The 19,753-nt window shown below is 45.0% G+C and overlaps 1 protein-coding gene across 1 annotated transcript in view; it reads right to left on the bottom strand.

Annotated features, from left to right (window-relative positions):
* LOC144679922 (unconventional myosin-Id-like) overlaps positions 1-19,753 on the bottom strand; it is a 171,322-nt gene that overhangs the window by 135,971 nt on the left and 15,598 nt on the right. The window contains exons 3-5 of the mRNA XM_078540891.1: positions 12,182-12,275; positions 10,645-10,810; positions 5,314-5,367 (exon numbers count right to left, since the gene is read on the bottom strand). Coding sequence (XP_078397017.1) covers positions 5,314-5,367; positions 10,645-10,810; positions 12,182-12,275 — 314 coding nt within the window. The remainder of the gene's footprint in view (positions 1-5,313; positions 5,368-10,644; positions 10,811-12,181; positions 12,276-19,753) is intronic.

The raw sequence follows: 19,753 nt of genomic DNA, 5'->3' as shown, positions 1-19,753 counted from the left end.
TGATGGATGAGGACACATTTAAATACCTAAATGAAGGTACCCAGCCACTGAATCTGGAGTGAACAACTGCTCAATTGAAGACATATACAGGAGAATCCATACAGATAAAGGGCATCACCACAATATCTCTGTCTTATGGGCAACAGACAGCCCAGCTTCCAGTGATCATATTGACAGGTGAAGGACGTAATCTTCTGCGCTGAGACTGGTTACAAAAAAAAAATTAAGCTTAACTGTTCTAAAATATTTCACTTGAGAACGGAAGGAGTTCCGGAGCTGCTAAGGAAGTTTGGCAGCTCATTTTGGAATGAGTTAGGAGAATTGAAGGACCTTCACATGCTGCAAGGATCCCACAAATCAGAGTTGGTCCTCTGGAAAATCATGAACAAACTGAAGAAACAGTTGGCAGAGAAGACTCAACAATGTTCAATATTCCAGGAGGAAGCCAAGAGATACAATAAAGAGACTGAAGAGCTGAAGAATCAGGTGAACGAAACAATAGGGGCATTAGAAGGAAAAGTCATAGAACTTTCCAAGATGCGAGTGGATAATGAAGCCATGGGTAGCTCAACTACCAAACCAGATAGAAATTTTGCCGACTGTGAAATCAAAATGAAGGACAAGACAAAACTCTGCAGCAAACAGAAAAAGAAAAGACAGAAATCAGATCAGAAAAGCCAATCGGCTATGTCTCCACAACCCTCTCTGCAGCTGAGAAGAGTTATTCCCAACTAGGAAAGGAAGGTCTATCGGTGACATTTGGAGTGAAGAGATTCCACTGGTACCTGCATGGATGACATTTCACCATTTGTGTTGGACCATTGGGTTTATTCAATGAGGATAAGGCCATTCCGCTAATAGCATCAGCAAGAATACAATGTTGGGCTTTGATATTATCTGTGTATGAGTATACCTTTACGCACCATCTTGGCTTGCATATCGCAAATGTGGACATGCTCAGTTGTCTCCTGTCACCAGATAGCATTATACGTGCTCCAGTTTCACAAGAAGCTGTGCTTGTGTTGAATTTCTTGAATTCTTTGCCTATGTGTTTGTGAAGCAAGTTAGAAATTTGATGAACAGAGATCCATTTTTGTCAAAAGTCAGAGATCTTGTATTGCAAGGGTGGTCAAATTCACCAGTGTCTGAAGAGATGAGACCATTCCATGCCCGAAAAACACAGTTAAGTTGTCAAGATGGAATCTTGTTGTGGGGATCAAGAGTTGGCATCCCTTTGCAAGGTAGAAAACCACTCTTGACAGAGCTTCACAGTGCGCATCCAGGCATATTGAAGATGAAAATGCTTGCGTGAAGCTATGTCTGGTGGCCAGGCATTGACAATGACATTGAGAGCATGGTCAAGCACTGTCTGCATTGTCAGCAAGATCAGAAGTTGCCTGTTTCAGCTTCACTGCATCCGTGGGAATGGCCTGGTTGACCCTGGGGTAGACTATATATTGATTATGTAGGACCATTCTTAGGTTCCACGTTTCTGATAATGGTACAGTCTTTACCAGTACAGACTTTCAGAGATTCATGAGTTTAAATGGAATCAGACATATTAAAACGGCACCCTATCATCCCTCATCGAATGGTTTAGCTGAAAAAGCTGTGCAAAATTTCAAATCTGGAATGAAGGAATTATCAGAAGGTACTCTAGAAACTTGACTTTCCCGCTTTCTTATCAATTATCGTACGCATCTCATTCAACTCCGGGTTCAACGCTGTCTGAATTATTGATGAAACACCACCTACATACAAGATTAAGTCTGGTGTTTCCAAACTTAGAGGGGAAGGTGGAAAAGAATCAGAGTATTCAAAAATTGAATCACAATATTTATAGCAAAGTTCGCAGATTCACTGTAGCTTTTCTGTGAAATTTTGGAAGTGGGCCATGTTGGTTTCCTGGTACAATTGTCTCGGAAACCGGTCCCTTGTCCTTCCAGATGGAAGTGGAAGACCGCATTGTTCGATAACACGTGGACCATCTTCAGAATAGAGAGACATTCCAACAACTAACTATTCTGCCTGTAATTTACGTTAAACCATTAATCCCTGAGGTGACAGATCAACCTAGAATAGACAGACACGGTGTCTCTGTAGAGTTGCCAAACCCTGAACTTCCACTTTCTGATGATGTAAGTGGTGCTTCAGTTCCTGATCATGTCGATCCTGTGGAAGAACCACAAGTGGTAGAGCTACGCTGCTCTAAGTGAATAAGGAAAGCACCGCAGATACTTAATCTTTAATCACCTGAGTTGTGTGTATATATATATATATATATATATGTATAGGGTGTGGGATATTCAAATGTTCTCTGTAAATAGAAAGTGTAAAAAAACTAAAGGGGGAGGAAATGTAGTAACTGAAGGTATAGCCTCTTCAATCGCCTATCAGGGATCACGTAATTACTCTTGGAGACTCCAACCAATGGGCCCTAAGGGTGGGTAATCCGGGTGGTGTGGCTTTCTTGTCGAGGGCCTGGTTCAAGCATGTAGCGACTGAAAAGCTCTCTGTAATAAAGTTGACTGTTTCTTGTTGAAACCTGTCTGGTATGTCATTTCTTTACAAAGGCCCAACTCCATACTGGAGTACACGAGTGTGAAACCAGCCTTCTTGTGTAACATTATCAACAATCCACCTTCAGCATTTGTAACTAAGGTAATTTAGCACTCCTCTCACACTCCTAAATGGGAAACTGGGAAAAGTTTGCTTTCTGATAAACTTTTTCTATCTTCAGCTATAACCTCCAACTACATTCTCCTTCAGACTGTCTCTCTCTTTCTTTTATTTCTCTCTCTCTCATTTATTAGTCCAAATAAAATCAGTGCTTCTCTGAACTTATCTCCCCTTTTCACCTTAAACTTTCCCTGCTCCCTCTTACCTCCTCGTCCAATCGAGCAGGATTCACTAGGAGGTGTGCTATTTTCCCCTTTTTAATTCAAGGACTCTGTGGCCAATTGTTATCCCCAGCCCTCTACTGCTAGTATCAGCTGAGGTCAGATAAATTAGTACAGACCAAAGATTAAATTTGGCTTTCTTCTCTGTGTGTCTCACTACCACTTTGGACCTGACCAACAGTGCCATTTGGGGAGGGATTGGATACTAATTCAAAACAACTTCACCACTCACCAATCACACAAACATATGTGGGCACGTACACATCCATGTATGCACACAATCTGTACATGGCACACACATGTCCAGATGCACCTGCATGTACACATTTGCATAAACTCACATACTCATCCAGCCAGGCAGCCACAACCATGCAAACCAATGCAAAACCCACATTTAGAGCCTGATAAACACCCACACACTTACTCATGCACACCCACATATGCTCATCTAGATAAACCCATACATACCCACTCTTCATCGCCCATACACACGCGCACACTCTTACACAAAGATTCACACACAGCTATGCACACACATATACACTCATATCACCCCATACACAGATATATACTCACACATACACACAGCTACATGTCCAGGGACACACACCCATGCACAAGGCTATACACACTCACACTCATACAGGTATGCATCATACATAACCAGACCCACTCCCTAACATCCACATATATGCAATCATACCCAAAGACACATACACAGCAATGCATACACAAAATACACTCCCACATACATACACCCACAATCACCTACATACACAGCCAAAAGCCCAAAGATAAACACTCACACACACGTTAACATGTACCCACAGCTGAACACACACAGTAATGCCCAAACACATCTACATACATACAGCTACACACATCTACCTGTACCCATGCACCAACATTCATCAGCATACACCAGTACATCCAAGCTGACACATCTACACACATGTGGCAGTTTGGCTTAGTTGGTGGCACTCTTCTATCTGAATCAGAGGCTTGCGGATTCCAGCCCTACGACAGAACTGAGTTCCTTATGTTCTACCTTACAGCTGCAATGTTATTTGCTTGTTCAGGTGAATGTAATCGATCCTAGTGCACTGTTCAAAGAAGAGCAGTGATCTCTCCTCGTTTCCTGACTTACAGTAATCCCTCAGCTAACATTATCAACACTGACTAAACTGACCCAGTTTCTGGGAGAGTGGGATGAGAACTAAGTGTTACAAGGAGAGTGCTAACATGGGAATTTGGTGCAGGTGGGAATACGGTACAGAGGGGGAAGGAGGTGCTGCTTTTTGTACCTTTTTCAGACTCTGGTAACCGGTGAGTGTTCAAGGCTGTTGAAGGAGCCTTGGTGAGTTGTTGCAGTGCATCTTGTATACGGTACAGACTGCTACCACTGTGCACTGGGGATATAATGAATGTTTAAGGTAGTGTTTTCAGTATCTGAGTGCTGCCATTTGCAATCCATCATATACTGAAGCAGTCCGTGTCCATATGCAGTAATACCTGGACAATATTTAGCTTTGGGATGATAAGTGGCAAGTAACATTCGTGCCACACAAGTGTCAGGCAATGGCAATCTCCAACAAGAGAGAATCTAACCATCTGCCCTTAACATTCAATGGCATTACAAAAGGTGAATCCCCAACTATCAACATCCGGCAGCTTACCAGAAATTTAACTGGACTAGCCATATAAATACTATAGTTACAAGAGCAGGTCAGAGGCTGGGAATTTGTGGTGAGTAACTCAGCTCCTGACTCCCCAAAACATGTCCACCATCTACAAGGAACAAGTGTGATGGAATACTTTCCACTTGCCTGGGTGAGTGCAGCCCCCACAACACTCAAGAAGCTTAACACCATCCAGGACAAAGCAGCCCACTTGATTGGCACCCCACCCACAAACGTTCACTCTCTCCACTACCGATGCACAGTGGCAGACGTGTGTACCATCTACAAGACTGGGATGAGGAGAAATTTCTTCATTCAAGAGGTTGTGAATATTTGGAATTTTCTACCCCAGAAGGGTATCAATGAATATATTTAAGGCCGAATTAGACAGATTTTGGGTCTCTCAGGGATATTGGGAGTGGGTGGGAAAGTGGAGCTGAAGTTCAAGATCAGCCATGATCATATTGACTGGCGGTGCAGGCTTGGCAGGCCGTATAGTCTACTCCTGCTCCCATTTCGTGTGTTCTTGTGCGATCTTGTTGTGCTTCTACATTTGCCTACATTACTTGAAAATTATTCACTAGCCATGAGAATTCCAAGGATTCTATATAAAAGCATGGATTTTCTTTCAAACAGACTTTGGTATCTGGAGTTGTACTCAGTTGTCCCTGGTGTATTACTGAAAAAGAATCCCTTAAATAAACGAGACAGATAATAACACAAAGAATTTTTACCTGGTAAAATGAATGGAAATTTCGCTCTCCTCCTTGTTGAACAATCACTCGTGACTGTGGAGAAAGAGAAAAAATATTTCACAACTCAAGGACAGGCACTATGAAAACTAGCAATAAAACACTCCCCAGAAAATGCTGAAAGTACTTATCAGGTCCACCAGGATCAGGTAGAGTAAAACATGGGGCGGAATTTTCCATGCCCGCTGGCGGTGGGCGGGATAGGTGGTATGAGCGGACAATATGGCATGATCGGTTTGATGATAGCGGGAAGGCACTATCTGCTCAACCCGCCGATGGTGGGCCGCATTTCCCACCATCGGTCACCGGGAATCTCATTGTAATACATCAGCATATCATTATCAGGCAATCCCACTGGGCTCTTGTACCCCCGCTGGATCATCCATCCACGTCATCGGGAAAGCACATCGACATGTTTCACAACAGCACAGGGGCCATGTGCGCTTGGCGGCCCGCACTGTGGATGAACTGGAGGTGAGTGCACAGCAACGTTCTGCAGAGCTCACCAGGGTTGTCTGTTGCTTTGCAGGCTTCAGTGGTGCCGGGGGGGTCAGTGTTAAGTACAGCCTTGCCTCTGCGGTGACTTTTGAGGGTGAGCGGGAGCTGGGTGGGGGGGGGCAAGTGCCGCCCTGCCTCGGAGGTGACTTTTGATGGTGAGGGGGAGCGGGGCCCAAGTGCAACACAGAGGCATCAAATTGCCACCAAGTTCTCCAAAGCTCTCCCCGCCCACCAGCACAGACTGCAAATTCACAAGCATTTTAGAGGACTGCAGAGCAGTTGGACTGCACACGTTGTGCAATCTCCTCGCTAAAGCTGGCCATGTAGCAGTCACTGCTGGAGGTGCTCACAGCCCCTTGCAATGTCAGCATCCCGGTTTGGACCACCCTCCCCCATGGTTCAAGCTAACAGGGCAGCCATGCAACGCACTAATCTCTGGCCATGCAAGCGGTGGCCAGCACTCTCCAGGAAGCATTTAGGGGTCGTCACACTTAACCAGGACAGGTTCTTAGTATACCCCTGCTAACCATGTGTCTCTCTCTTTCATCCTGCAGGAGGAGTACATCAGGATCATGGAGCCTGGTGAACTAGCTGTGTGCCTAATGGCCCACAGAGCACGAAGATGTCGGACAAGCAGACTGACAATTTAGAGACAGTTTAGGGTTTGAGAAAGATGGTGGTGAGGTAGAGCTCAAAGGGAATGGTAGCATAGTATTTTTATTACTGACTAGTAATCCATAGACATGTTCTACTGATGTAGAGCCATGAGTTTAAACCCCACCATATGAACTAAGAACATCAATTCATTTTTAAAAATTAATTTATGGGATGTGGGCTTCGCTGGCTAGACCAGCATTTATTTCCCATCCTTAATTGTCCTTGAGAAGATGTTGCTGACCTGACCTTCTTCAACTGCTGCAGTCTATGTGGTGTAGGTACATCCACAGTGCTGTTAGGGAGGGAGTTCCAGGATATTGACCAGTGACAGTGAAGGAACGGCAATATATTTCCAAGTCAGGATGGTGAGTGACTTGGAGGGGAACTTCCAAGTGATGGTTTTCCCATCTACCTGCTGCCATTGACCTTCTAGATGATTGTAGTTGTGGAAGTTGCTGCCTAAGGAGCCTTGGTGAGTTTATGCAGTGCATCCTGTAGATGGTACACACTGCTACCACTGTTCGTCAGTGTTGGAGATAGTGAATCTTTGTTGAAGGGCTGCGAATCAGGCAGGCTGCTTTGTTCTGGATGGTGTTGAGCTTCTTGAGTGTTTTTGGAGCTGCACGCATCCAGTGGAGAATACTCTATCACACTCCTGACTTGCGCCTTGTAGTTGGCGGACAGGCTTTGGGGAGTCAGGAGTTGAGTTACTCGCTGCAGGATTCATAACCTCTGACCTGCTCTTGTAGCCGCAGTATTTATATGGCTCCTTCAGTTCAGTTTCTGGTCAATGGTAACCCCCAGGATGTTGATAGTGGGGATTCAGTGATGGTAATGCCATTGATTGCCAAGGGGCAATGGTTAGATTCTCTCTTGTTGGGGATGGTCATTACCTGGCATTTGTGTGGCATGAATGTTACTTGCCACTTATCAGCCCAAGCCTGGATATTGTCCAGGTCTTGCTTCATTTTGACATGGACTGCTTCAGTATCTGAGGAGTCGTGAATGGTGCTGAACATTGTTCAATCAACTGCGAACATCCCCACTTCTAACCTTATGATGTAAAGAAGGTCATTGGTGAAGCTGCTGCTGAAGATGGTTGGGCCTAGGATACTACCCTGAGAAATTCCTGCAGTGTTGTCCTGGAGCTGAGATGATTGACCTCCAACAACCACAACCATCTTCCCCTGTGCTAGGTATGACGTCAACCAATGGAGAGTTTTCCCCCTGATTCCCATTGACTCCAGTTTTGCTAGGGCCCCTTGATGCCACACTTGGTCAAATGCTACCTTGATGTCAAGGGCAGGCACTTTCACCTCACCTCGGAAGTTCAGCTCTTTCGTCCATGTCTGAACCAAGGCTGCAATGAGGTCAGAAGCTGAGTGATCTTGGTTGAACCCAAACTGGGCATCAGTGAGCAGGTTATTGCTAAACAAATGCCTCTTGATGACTCCTTCCATCACTTTACTGATGATTAAGAGTAGACTGATGGGGGTGGGGTAATTGGCCGGGTTGGATTTGTCCTGTTTTCTGTGCACAGGACATACCTGGGCAATTTTCCACATTGCTGGGTAGATGCCAGTGTTGTAGCTGTACTGGAACAGCTTGGCTAGGGGCACGGCAAGTTCTGGAGCACAAATCTTCAGTACTATTGCCGGAATATTAACAGGGTCCATAGCCTTTGCATTATCCAGTGCCTTCAGCCATTTCTTAATATCACGTGGGGTGAATTAAATTGGCTGATGACTGACATCTGTGATGCTGGGGACCTCCAGAGGAGGCTGAGATGGATCATCCACTTGGCACTTATGGCTGACGATTGTTGCGAATGCTTCAGCCTTATCTTTTGCATTGATGTTCTGGGCTCCCCCTCATTGAGGATGGGGTATTTGTGGAGCCTTCCCAACCAGTGAGTTGTTTAATTGTTCACCACCATTCATGACTGAATGTGGTAGGATTGCAGAGCTTAGATCTGATCCAATCAGATGCCGGCAGCTCTGCAGTACCAACAGCACCACTGGGAAGTAGGCCAAGGAGGAGGCGATCAGCGATGGTACAGACCTCCAGCTAAGTCCGAAATCCCACCGGAGCTGGATGGTAGGCCCCAGCAAGGGGGGTGGAGTGGGTGGCGTATTATTCAGGGCATGGGGAGAGTGGACACAGAGAGGGAAAAGTGTGAGGGAAAGGGGCTATGATTGGCACTATAGACCTGGAGATGCAGCACTTCCCTCCTTTCACTGGCCAGCAGCCCACAGGGCCAAACTGCCAGGCTACATGCTGGGCACAGGCCTTTCCCGCTGCCTGTTAAAAAAGTGGCAGTGGGCTGAGGCCTTTAAGTGGGCATTAATTGGGCTATGACTGGAATGCCCATCCCACTTCTACCCATCCATTCATAAAATCACAGTGGGGTGGGAGTCGGCGGAGCTATTTTTCGGGACCATGCTTTTGCTTTCCCGCCTGCAGGTGGCTCAAAAAATCTAGCGCCATGTAACTACCAAATTATTGTAAATCTGGTTCATTCTTGTCTTTAGGAAAGAAAATCTACCGTCCTGAGCCAATCTGGTCCAAATGTGACTTTAGACCCTCAGTCATGTGATTGACTCTTAACTCTCCTCTGAAATGCCCTAGCGAACCACTCAGCTGTTAAGAAGGTAGTCCACCACCACCATTCTTTTAAGGGATGAGGAATAAATGTCCATATCTTGTGAATTAATTTTTAAAAAGCTGGTTGGCATCAGTATACAAGTAAGAACTGCTCAGGAGAAGCACAGATTTATACAGAGATGGTGAGCAGAGAAAAAGAAAGAGATACACAGAAATAGACAGAAATAGAAAGAGACAGTGCTAAACACTGCGATAAAATGAAAGATACAGACAAACATAATGGGCTGGATTTTCATGGAGCCGGGGAGACTCCTTGGAAGGATGCAAAGGCGGCCGGGACATAATTCCGGGATTCCTGATCCCATTCCTGAGGATTCCAATTTTCAGGAGTGCCCTTTAAGGATGTGGGCTGTTTCGGGTCGTGCAGCCACACCTTGCACTCCCGACCTGGCCGGCTCCATTGTTGGGGCAGGCATGATCCAGTCCGTTGCATTTTTTCATGCAGTCAGGCCAGCTTTTCAAAGAGTCACATCATGCCACAGGTGTTGTGAACCATAGTCTGCATGAGGGAAAGGTAAGTTCAAAAGGTCCTCCTCATGCTCCCCATGCCAAGATATGCCCCCACCCACACCCCATGGCCCCTCATGCCTCCCATGCCAAGCCATGAATGCATAATGAGGCTTGGCTGAGAGCCCAGAAATCCTGAAACACCTGAACGCCAGAGAAAACATTGCTTGATTGACAACTCTCTGATCTCTTCTGCCAATTGCGCAATGTTTATATACACAAGATAAAGGGATTTCAAGTGTTTGCAGTTTCAGCAATTGACACTTTAAAAGGTCTGGATGACTGACACTTATCTTGGCCTGTAGTAAAAAGGAGTTTTTTTTTTAAACAAAGTGGAACGTTATCAATGTATGTTTTTAAAGCATTTCTTTTTTTACACATATTATTGTCACTATAATGTTAATTGGTTCCATACAGTGTAAAGTTGGGGAGGGGTTGGGGAGCATGAGGTGGCATGGATGGGACATGGGGAGTGTGTGTGGGGGGTGAGCAGGTATGATGGATGAGGGCTAGAGGGCCTTACTTTTTACAATATAAATAGGAAAAAGTCCCACAGCAGTGAGGCGGGTCTTTTAAACAGCCCACCTCAGCACCTGGCAGCCCCTGTGGCTCTGAGATCTTTCCTGGGTCAGCTGGCCTGACTGCAGCCCACACCCAACTCTCCCAACAATGAACATCCCGTCTTTCATGATACTATCTCCTGAGATGGGCAGGCCAAACTGGGAATTTTCCTGACTACCACTACCCACATCAAAGATGAAAATCCAGCCCCAGCCCAATTAGAGAGGAAGATGCAAGGCAGAGAGTGAGTAAAAAACAGAGGGATAAAATGTGAGATATAAAAAGATAGAGGAAAAGAAATGAAAAAAGGCAGAGAAAAATGAGACAGGCACAGATATATTTCTGGAGCTTCCACCATAGGTGGAGTAAACTAGAAGGACAAATTCAGGGCCTGTGACTTTAAGAAAGCAAAAGTTATTTTCTTACCTTCTCAAGCAAGTAGTTACTGATGTGTCCACCAGTGGGATCCCCTTTAAAGTCAAAGTTGATGTCCATGTACTTCCCAAAGCGGCTGGAGTTGTCGTTCCGATTTGTCTTTGCATTCCCAAAAGCCTCCAGGACACAGTTTGACTTCAGCAAAGTGTTTTTTACACTTGAGGGTGAAGGGGTGAACGTATAAAGTAAATGGTCAGAATGAAATGCCCTGTTAGTCTGCAAGCAGCACAGTGGAAATATCAACATCTGGAGCTGAGGGTAAACCTGCAAATATTCACTCCCCTTCAAGAGAATTTTCTCCCCAGTGGGAAGGTATTCAGTTCATTGAGTCCCGACCCAGAAATCAGTTTTACATCTTGGAAACCTTGGGTTAAATATTCACCTTCATCGCCCAGGCATTAATCTTAAGTGCATCCCCCACGCAATTTTCATCTCATTGATTTTGCCATTGGCAACGTCAACAACAACTTGTCTTTATATGTGCCTTTAACATCCTAAATTATTCCATGACACTTCACATGAATGTAATCAGACAAAAACTGACACAGAGCCAAAGGACACATTAGGACGTAACAAAAGCTTAGCTAAAGAGGTAGATTTTAAGGGGTATTTTGAAGTTGGAGGGTCATGGAGACATTTACAGAGAGAATTCCAGAGGTTATTAAGACAAGGCTATCAATGGTGGGGAAGTGGGAAATTCCAGAGTTAGAGGAATTCGGATGGTATGAAAGGTTGTAGTCAGTCAAAACATTGAGAAATGTTCCAGTTTAATTCAGTAAAAGCTTCATATTTTAAAAAATTATTTCTCAAGGCATGAACGTCATTGGCCAAGCCATTGTTTATTACCCATCTATACTTGCCCTGAGAAGTTGCTGGTAGGCCTGCACCTGATAGCAGTTTATTATAGCTGAGTGCTTGGATGGTGAATCATTTCTCAATTATTTATCAGCAGGATTTGTGTTTTCCAGTGCACAAAGATTAGTTGTCAGGGATCCCATTGTAGGACTTACAACTCACAATACCCCTCCCTCTTCCCAAGAAGATATAAACAGCCATTTATCATCATTCACTCACCCATCATCCCCATGTCTCAATTTTAAAATTCTCATCCATCTCAAATCCTTCCATGACCTTGCTTCTTCCTATCTCGGTAACTTACCCCAGCACTAGAACCCTTTAGTGCCAATCTACCATGGTGCCTTTATCAATCTTGACCCTGAGCTCTGGAACTCCTTCCCTGAGCCTCCCCATCTTGCTCCCACTCTATCCTCTTCTCTCTCTCTCTCTCTTTCTCTCCTCCTTTAAGGCATTCCTTAAAGCTTGTACCTCTTTGACTGAAGTTTAGGCTGGTTGCCCTTCTTTGGCTCATTGTCAAATTTTGTCTGATAATGCTCCTGTGAAGTGTTTTAGGAGATTTTACTGAAGAAAGGGTGCTAGATTATTTCAGGTTGTTGTTGTATCAGATCCACACATGAGTTTGGATAAACTTGGCTTAACATGTAACAAGATGCTCAGGACTAGCTCTTACCTCTCAACCTCCACCCTTTGGCTGGGGTTGGTTATGGCTGCAATATACTGCATTATATATTTGCTTGCCTCTGTCTTGCCAGCACCACTTTCACCTGAAAATATGAACAAGGAGACACTCTGCTTTAATCTGTGACAATCACTTTTTTTTTTACAGGTTGGAGTCATACTTAGCACAAAGGAAGATAGTTGTGGTTGTTGGAGGTCAGTCATTTCAGCCCCAGGTTATCAATGCAGGAGTTCCTCAGGGTAGTGTCCTAGGCCCAATCATCTTTAGCTGCTTCATCAATGACCTTCCCTCCATCATAAGGTCAGAAGCGGGGGTGTTTACTGACAATTGCACAATGTTCAGTACCATTTGTGACTCTTCAGAGAGTGAAACAGTTTATTTCCATATGCAGCAAGACCTGAACAACATTCAGGCATGGGCTGATAAGTGGCAAGTAACATTCACGGCACACAAGTGCCAGGTAATGACCATCTCCAAAAAGAGAGAATCTAAACATCCCCCTTGATGTTCAATGGCATTATCATCATTGAATCCCCTACTATCAACAATCTGAGGGTTACTTTTGACCAGGAACTGAACTGGACCAGTCATATAAATACTGTGGTGACAAGAGCTGGTCAAAGACTAGGAACTCTGCAGTGAGTAACTCACCTCCTGTCTCCCCAAAGCCTGTCCACCATCTATAAGGCACACTCCCCACTTGCCTGGATGAGTGCAACTCCAACAACTCTCAAGAAGCTCAACGCCATCCAAGACAATGCAGCTTTCTTGATTGGCACCCCATCCATCACATTAAACATTCACTCCTTCAACCACCAACAAACAGTGGCAGCATTGTGTACCATCTCCAGGTTGCACTGCAGCAACTTGCCAAGACTGCTTCAGCAGATCCTTCCAAACCTGCGACCTCTACCACCTAGAAGGACAAGAGCAGCAGATCCATGGGAACACCATCACTTGTATATTCCCGTCCAAGTCACACATCATCCTGACTTCAAAGAACAAAGAAAGAACAAAGAAAAGTACAGCACAGGAACAAGCCCTTCGGCCCTCCAAGCCTGCGCTGATCATTTTGCCTGTCAAACTAAAACATTTTGCACTTCCGGGCTCCGTATCCCTCTATTCCCATCCTATTCATGTATTTGTCAAGCTGCCTCTCAAACACCACTATCGTACCTGCTTCCATCACCTCCTCTGGCAGCGAATTCCAGACACTCACTACCCTTTGCGTAAAAAACTTGCCCCGCACATCTCCTCTAAAGTTTTCTCCTCTCACCTTAAATCTATGTCCCCTAGTAATTGACTCTTCCACCCTGGGAAAGAGCTTTTGACTATCTACTCTGTCCATGCCACTCATAATTTTTTAAACTTCTATCAGTCGCCCCTCAATCTCCGTCGCTCTAGTGAGAACAATCCGAGTTTCTCCAACCTCTCTTCATAGTTAATAACCTCCGGACCAGGCAGCATCCTGTTAAACCTCCTCTGCACCTTCTCCAATGCCTCCATATCCTTCTGGTAATATGGCGACCAGAATTGCACGCAATATTCCAAGTGTGGCCTAACCAAGGTTCTATACAGCTGCAGCATGACTTCCCAGCTTTTATACTCAATACCCCTGCCAATGAAGGCAAGCATGCCATATGCCTTCCTGACTACCTTATCCACCTGCATTGCCACTTTCAGTGACCTGTGGACCTGTACACCCAGATCCCTCTGCCCGTCGATGCACTTAAGAGTTCTGCCATTTACTGTGTAATTCCTGCCTGTATTAGACCTTCCAAAATGCATTACCTCGCATTTGTCCGGATTAAACTCCATCTGCCATTTCTCCGCCCAAGTCTCCAACCGATCTATATCCCGTTGTATCCTTTGACAATCCTCTTCACTATCTGCAACTCCTCCAACCTTAGTGTTGTCTGCAAACTTACTAATTAGCCCAGTTACATTTTCCTCCAAATCATTTACGTATGCTACAAACAGCAAAGGTTCCAGCACTGATCCCTGCGGAACTCCACTAGTCACAGCTCTCCATTCAGAAAAGCACCCTTCCACTGCTACCCTCTGTCTTCAGTGTCGCTGGGTCAAAATTCTAGAACTCCCTTCCTAACAGCACTGTGGGTGTATCCACATTACATGGACTGCAGCGGTTCAAGAAGGCGACTCACCACCATTTCGCAAGGGCAGTTAGGGATGGGCAACCAATGCTAGCCTAGCCAGTGACACCCACATACCTTCAACAAATGGAAAAAAAACGAAATGAACAAGATATTGAGCAGATGTCAGGAAATTACAGTATAAAGGCTAGCCAAGCTGGACTTGTGTCAGCCTTAGTTCAATCAGTAGCACTCTCATTTCTGAGTCAGGTGGTTATAGCTTCATGCCCCAGTCCATGAATTAAGCTTCTAATCCAAGCCAACACTTCTTGTGGTATTGAACGAGACCCTGCCTGCCCTCTTTTTCATTTATTCATTCACAGGATGTGGGCTTTGCTGGCTAGGCCAGCATTTATTGCCCATCCCTAATTGCCCTTGAGAAGTTGGTGGTGAGCTGCCTTCTTGAACGCTACAGCCCATGTGGTGTAGGTACACCCACAGTGCTGTTAGGGAGGGAGTTCCAGGATTTTGACCCAACAAAAGTGAAGGAACAGTGATATATTTCCAAGCCAGGGTGGCAAGTGACTTGGAGGGGAACTTCCAGGTGGTGGTGTTCCTATCTATCTGCTGTCCTTGTCCTTCTAGATGGTAGCGATCGTGCGTTTGGAAGGTGCTATCGAAGGTAACTTCCTGCAGTGCATCTTGTAGATGGTACACACTGCTGCTACTGTGCGTCGATGGTGATGGGAGTGAATGTTTATGGATGTGGTGTCAAGCAAGCGGGCTGCTTTATCCTGGAAGGTGTCAAGCTTCTTGAGTGTTGTGGGAGCTACATTCGTCCAGGCAAGTGTGGTGTATTCCATCACACTCCTGACTTGTGCCTTGTAGATGGTGGACAGGCTTTGGGGAGTCAGGAGGCAAGTCTGACCTGCTCCTGTAGCCACAGTATTTATGTGGCTAGTCCAGTTCAGTTTCTGGTCAATGGTAACCCCCAGGATATTTATACTGGGGGATTCAGTGATGGTAATGCCATTGAACATCAAGGCAGGTGGACATGAAAGATTCAGTGGAACTATTCAAGGAATAGAGTTGTTTAAGCCTGCATTTTTTTCTTGTTTTTTGTTAGTTCTTGGGATGTGGACATTGCTGCCAAGGCTGACAATTATTGTCCATTCCTATATGCCCTTGAAAAGATGATGGTGGGCCTTCGTCTGTAGATGTTTGAAAAAACTGAGCAATTCGCTGGGCCATTTCAGAGGACAGTTAAGAGTCAATTTTGGTGTGGGAGCAGATTTACAAATAGTTCAGACCAGGTAAGGGCAGCAGATCTCCTTCTCATATACACACTGCCCCTCAGCAACATCACGAACGTCACCTAGTCTTATCTCACCACCATCTCTCTCAACCCCTTAACCCTGCATCTGTACTTACAGGGGTCTGTCCAGGATGCTTATACATCATCCAGTATTGAATGAGCAAAAACGTCCTCCAATTAAACATGGGAAAACAGAAGCTATTTTCTTTGGGCACTGTCACAAACTTGTTCCCCAACCACGGATTCTATCGCCCTCCATATGGTCATTATCCCAGGCTGACCCAGATGGTTTATAAGCTGAGCTTCTGATGGCCTACTTTCCCTACTGTAATATCACCCATATCTGCCCCATCTCTGCTTAGGCTGCTGAAACCTCTGTTCATGCTTTTATTACCATCAGACTCAATATTCCAATGATCACCTGGCCAAACTCCCAACTTCCATCAATTTGAGCTTTTCAAATTCTCTGTTGCCTGTATCCTAACTCACATTATTTTCTATTTACCCAACGCCCTTGTGCTCACTGGCCTTCATTGGCTCCTGGTCCAGCAATTTAAATTTCTCATTCTTGTGTTCAAATTCATCCATGGCCTCACCTTTCCCTATCTCTGTAACGTCTAACAACCTTATAACATGCTGCTAGCTCAGTGTCTCTCCAACTTACGAACCCCATATTCCCTTTGCCCCATTACAACTGGCCCTGCCTTCAGCTGTCTAATTCCATTCCCCAAACCTCTCGGCTTTTCCACCTCTCACTTCTCCATGATGACACTCCTTAGAACTTCCCCCTTTGACCAAAGAGCTTTAGGTCATCTCTCCTAATGTCTTCTTCCTTATATTGATTTCAATGTTCTGATGAAGAGTCATACGGACTCGAAACATTAACTCTGTCTTCCTTTCCACAGATGCTGTCAGACCTGCTGAGTTTTTCCACCAATTTTTGTTTTTGTTTTAGATTTCCAGCATCCGCAGTATTTTGCTTTTATCTTATTGACTTCAATGTATTTGTGTGGTTATGCTTCTGTGAAGTAGCTTGGTCTGGGAGGTCTTGTGATGCAGCGGGTAGTGTCCCTATCTCTGAGCCAGAAGCTCTGGGTTCGAGTCTGACTTCAGGACTTTATGGCCACGGAAGGTGTGTCCATAACATGGCCAAATAGGTTGATTATTAGCCTATAAATCCTTCCAAAAAGCATGATGGTGGATGATAAGAGAGGGAGAGCTGGTCAGCCCTACTGCAGAAGGCAATGGCAAACCAATGCAGTACTTTGCAAAACATAATCACAGACCAATCCCATGTAAGTTCATGGTTGCCAACACCCCTTCAAGGCATGGTACCTGAAGGAGGAGGAAGTAGCTTGGGCCCACTTTACTATGTTAATGGTGCTATATAAATAAAAAATGTTGATGAGCCAGTCCAAGTGCTTCATGGTCACTTTTGTGGATGCCACCTTTGCCCCTCGAAAACAAATTATCTGGTCATTCATTTGTGGGTTCTTGCATGCAAATTGGATACTCTGTTTACCTATAAAACAACAGTGACTACACTTCAGAAGGAATTAATTGGCTATGGGACTGCATGTGGGTGTGAAAAGTGCTATAAAACTTCCTTGATTCCTGTTCCATTGGAAAATTCATCTGACTGAAGTTTTTGAAACTGCGAAGGGAATAGAAAAGGGAAATTGATCCTGGTAAATTGCTCACAGTGTAGAGGGTTCAACTACCAGGGGAAATAAGTTACAATTAGGAAGTTATCAGTAGAAAAGGGAACTCAGATGAACTCTTTTTGAATAATGTGTAAGGTAGTTTTGGATTTTTTAAATTAAATTTCTGGATATGGGCTTCCTTGGCAAGGCTGGCATACATTCACCACCCCTAGTTGCCTTGAAAATGCGGTGATGGGACTCATTCTTAAACCAATGCAGTTGGGGTGGTGAAGATGCTCTCACCATGCCGTTAGGTCAGAATTCCAGGACTTTGACCCAGTGATGATGGGGGATCCAAATCAGAATGTGGGGCTTGGAGGGGAACCTGGAGGCAATGGTGTTCTCCTGCCTTTGGCCTTCTACATGGTGGAAGTCATAATTTGTGAAGCCCCGTTCTTGAGTCTGCTAATGTTATAGGGGAATTTTAATGGAGCAGGAAGCATTTAAAGAGGACCAGCTGTATTTCCCATTCTATTCTCCAATGGTTTTGACAGTGGATGAGACTCTTATAGAATCATAAAATGGTTACAGCATTCAGCATACATTCAGCCCTTCATGTCTATGCCAGCTCTCCGTGACAGCAATTCATTTAGTGTCATTCCCCCACCTTTATCCCGTAACCCTGCAAATTATTCCACTTCAGATAATGAACTAATTCTCTGCTAAAGGCCACAATTGAATGTGCTTGCACCACATTCTCAGACAAGGAATTTCAGATCCTAACCACTCACTGCATTAAAAGGTTTTGCTCATGTTACCATTGCTTCTTCTGCCTATTACCTTAAATTGGTGTCCTTAGGTTTTCGATCCTTCCACAAATGGGAATAGTTTCTCTCCATGTACTCTGTTCAGACACTTCATGATTTTGAACACATTTATCAAATCTCATCTCAACCTTCTCTGCTCCAAGGACAACAGCCCTAGCTTCTCCAATCTATCCACGGAGCTGATGTTCCTCACCCCTGCCTTCATACCCTTCTGAAAGTGAAGTGCCCAGAACTGGATTTTATTTTTATTATTCATTCACGGGATGTGGGCTTCGCTGGCTGGGCCAGCATTTATTACCCATCCCTAGTTGCCCTTGAGAAGGTGGTGGTGAGCTGCCTTCTTGAACCGTTGCAGTCCATGTGGTGTAGGTATACCCACAGTGCTGTTACGAAGGGAGTTCCAGGATTTTGACCCAGCGACAGTGAAGGAATTGCGATATATTTCCAAGTCAGGATGGTGAGTGACTTGGACGGGAACTTCCAGGTGGTGCTGTTCCCATCTATCAGTTGCCCTTGTCCTTCTAGGTGGTAGTGGTCATGGGTTTGGAAGGTGCTGCCGAAGGAGACTTGCTGAATTCCTGCAGTGCACCTTGTAGATGGTACACACTGCTGCTACTGTGCGTTGGTGGTGGAGGGAGTGAATGTTTGTGGATGTGGTGCCAATCAAGAGGGCTGCTTTGTCCTAGATGGTGTCAAGCTTCTTGAGTGTTGTCAGAGCTGCACTTATCCAGGCAAGCGGGGAGTATTCCATCACATTCCTGACTTGTGCCTTCTAGATGGTGGACAGGCTATGGGGAGTCAGGAGTGAGTTACTCATCGCACGATTCCTAGCGTTTGACCTGCTCTTGTAGCCACAGTATTTATATGGTTAATCTAGTTCAGTTTCTGGTCAATGGTAACACCCAGGATGTTGATAGTGGGGGATTCAGTGATGGTAATGCCATTGAATGTCAAGGGGCGATGGTTGGATTCTCTCTTGTTGGAGATGGTCATTGCCTGACACTTTTGTGGCACGAATGTTACTAGCCACTTGTCAGCCCAAGCCTGGTCCAGGTATGGCTGCATTTGGACATGAACTGCTTGTATCTGAGGAGTCGTTAATGATGCTGAACATTGTGCAATCATCAGCGAACATCCCCAATTCTGACCTTATGATGGAAGGAAGGTCATTGATCAAGCAGCTGAAGATGGTCAGGCCAAAGACACTACCCTGAGGAACTCCTGGAGCTGAGGTGACTGACCTCCAACAGCCACAGTATTGGATGCAGTACTTCAGTCCGATCCAGCATTTAATACAGGCTTATCATAATTTCCTTGCCTTTTTACTCTATGCCCCTTTTCTCAAGCCCACAATCCCATCTGTTTTTTTAACCACTCTCTCAACCTGTCCTTGCACCTTCAATGATTTGTGCACATATACCCCCCAGCTACCTCTGCTCTTTCACCCTGTTTAGAATTGTATCCTTTATTTTATATTGTCTCTTTGCATTCTTCTTCTGGTGAGGGAATCTAGAACTACAGGCACAGTCATAAAGCTAGAGTCAGGTCATTCAGGAGTGAAATCAATAAACACTTTTTCACACTCAAAAGGAGTATAAATGTGGAGATGTGGATGCTGGTCTAATTAACACTTTCAAGACTGAGATCTATATATTTTTGTTACCTAAGGATATCGAGGGACATAG

This window comes from Cetorhinus maximus, chromosome 4 (genome assembly GCF_964194155.1).
Source record: "Cetorhinus maximus chromosome 4, sCetMax3.hap1.1, whole genome shotgun sequence".
NCBI lineage: Eukaryota > Metazoa > Chordata > Chondrichthyes > Lamniformes > Cetorhinidae > Cetorhinus > Cetorhinus maximus.
Note: the sequence above shows the minus strand (reverse complement) of the source record. Positions and strands in the feature narration are given on the sequence as shown.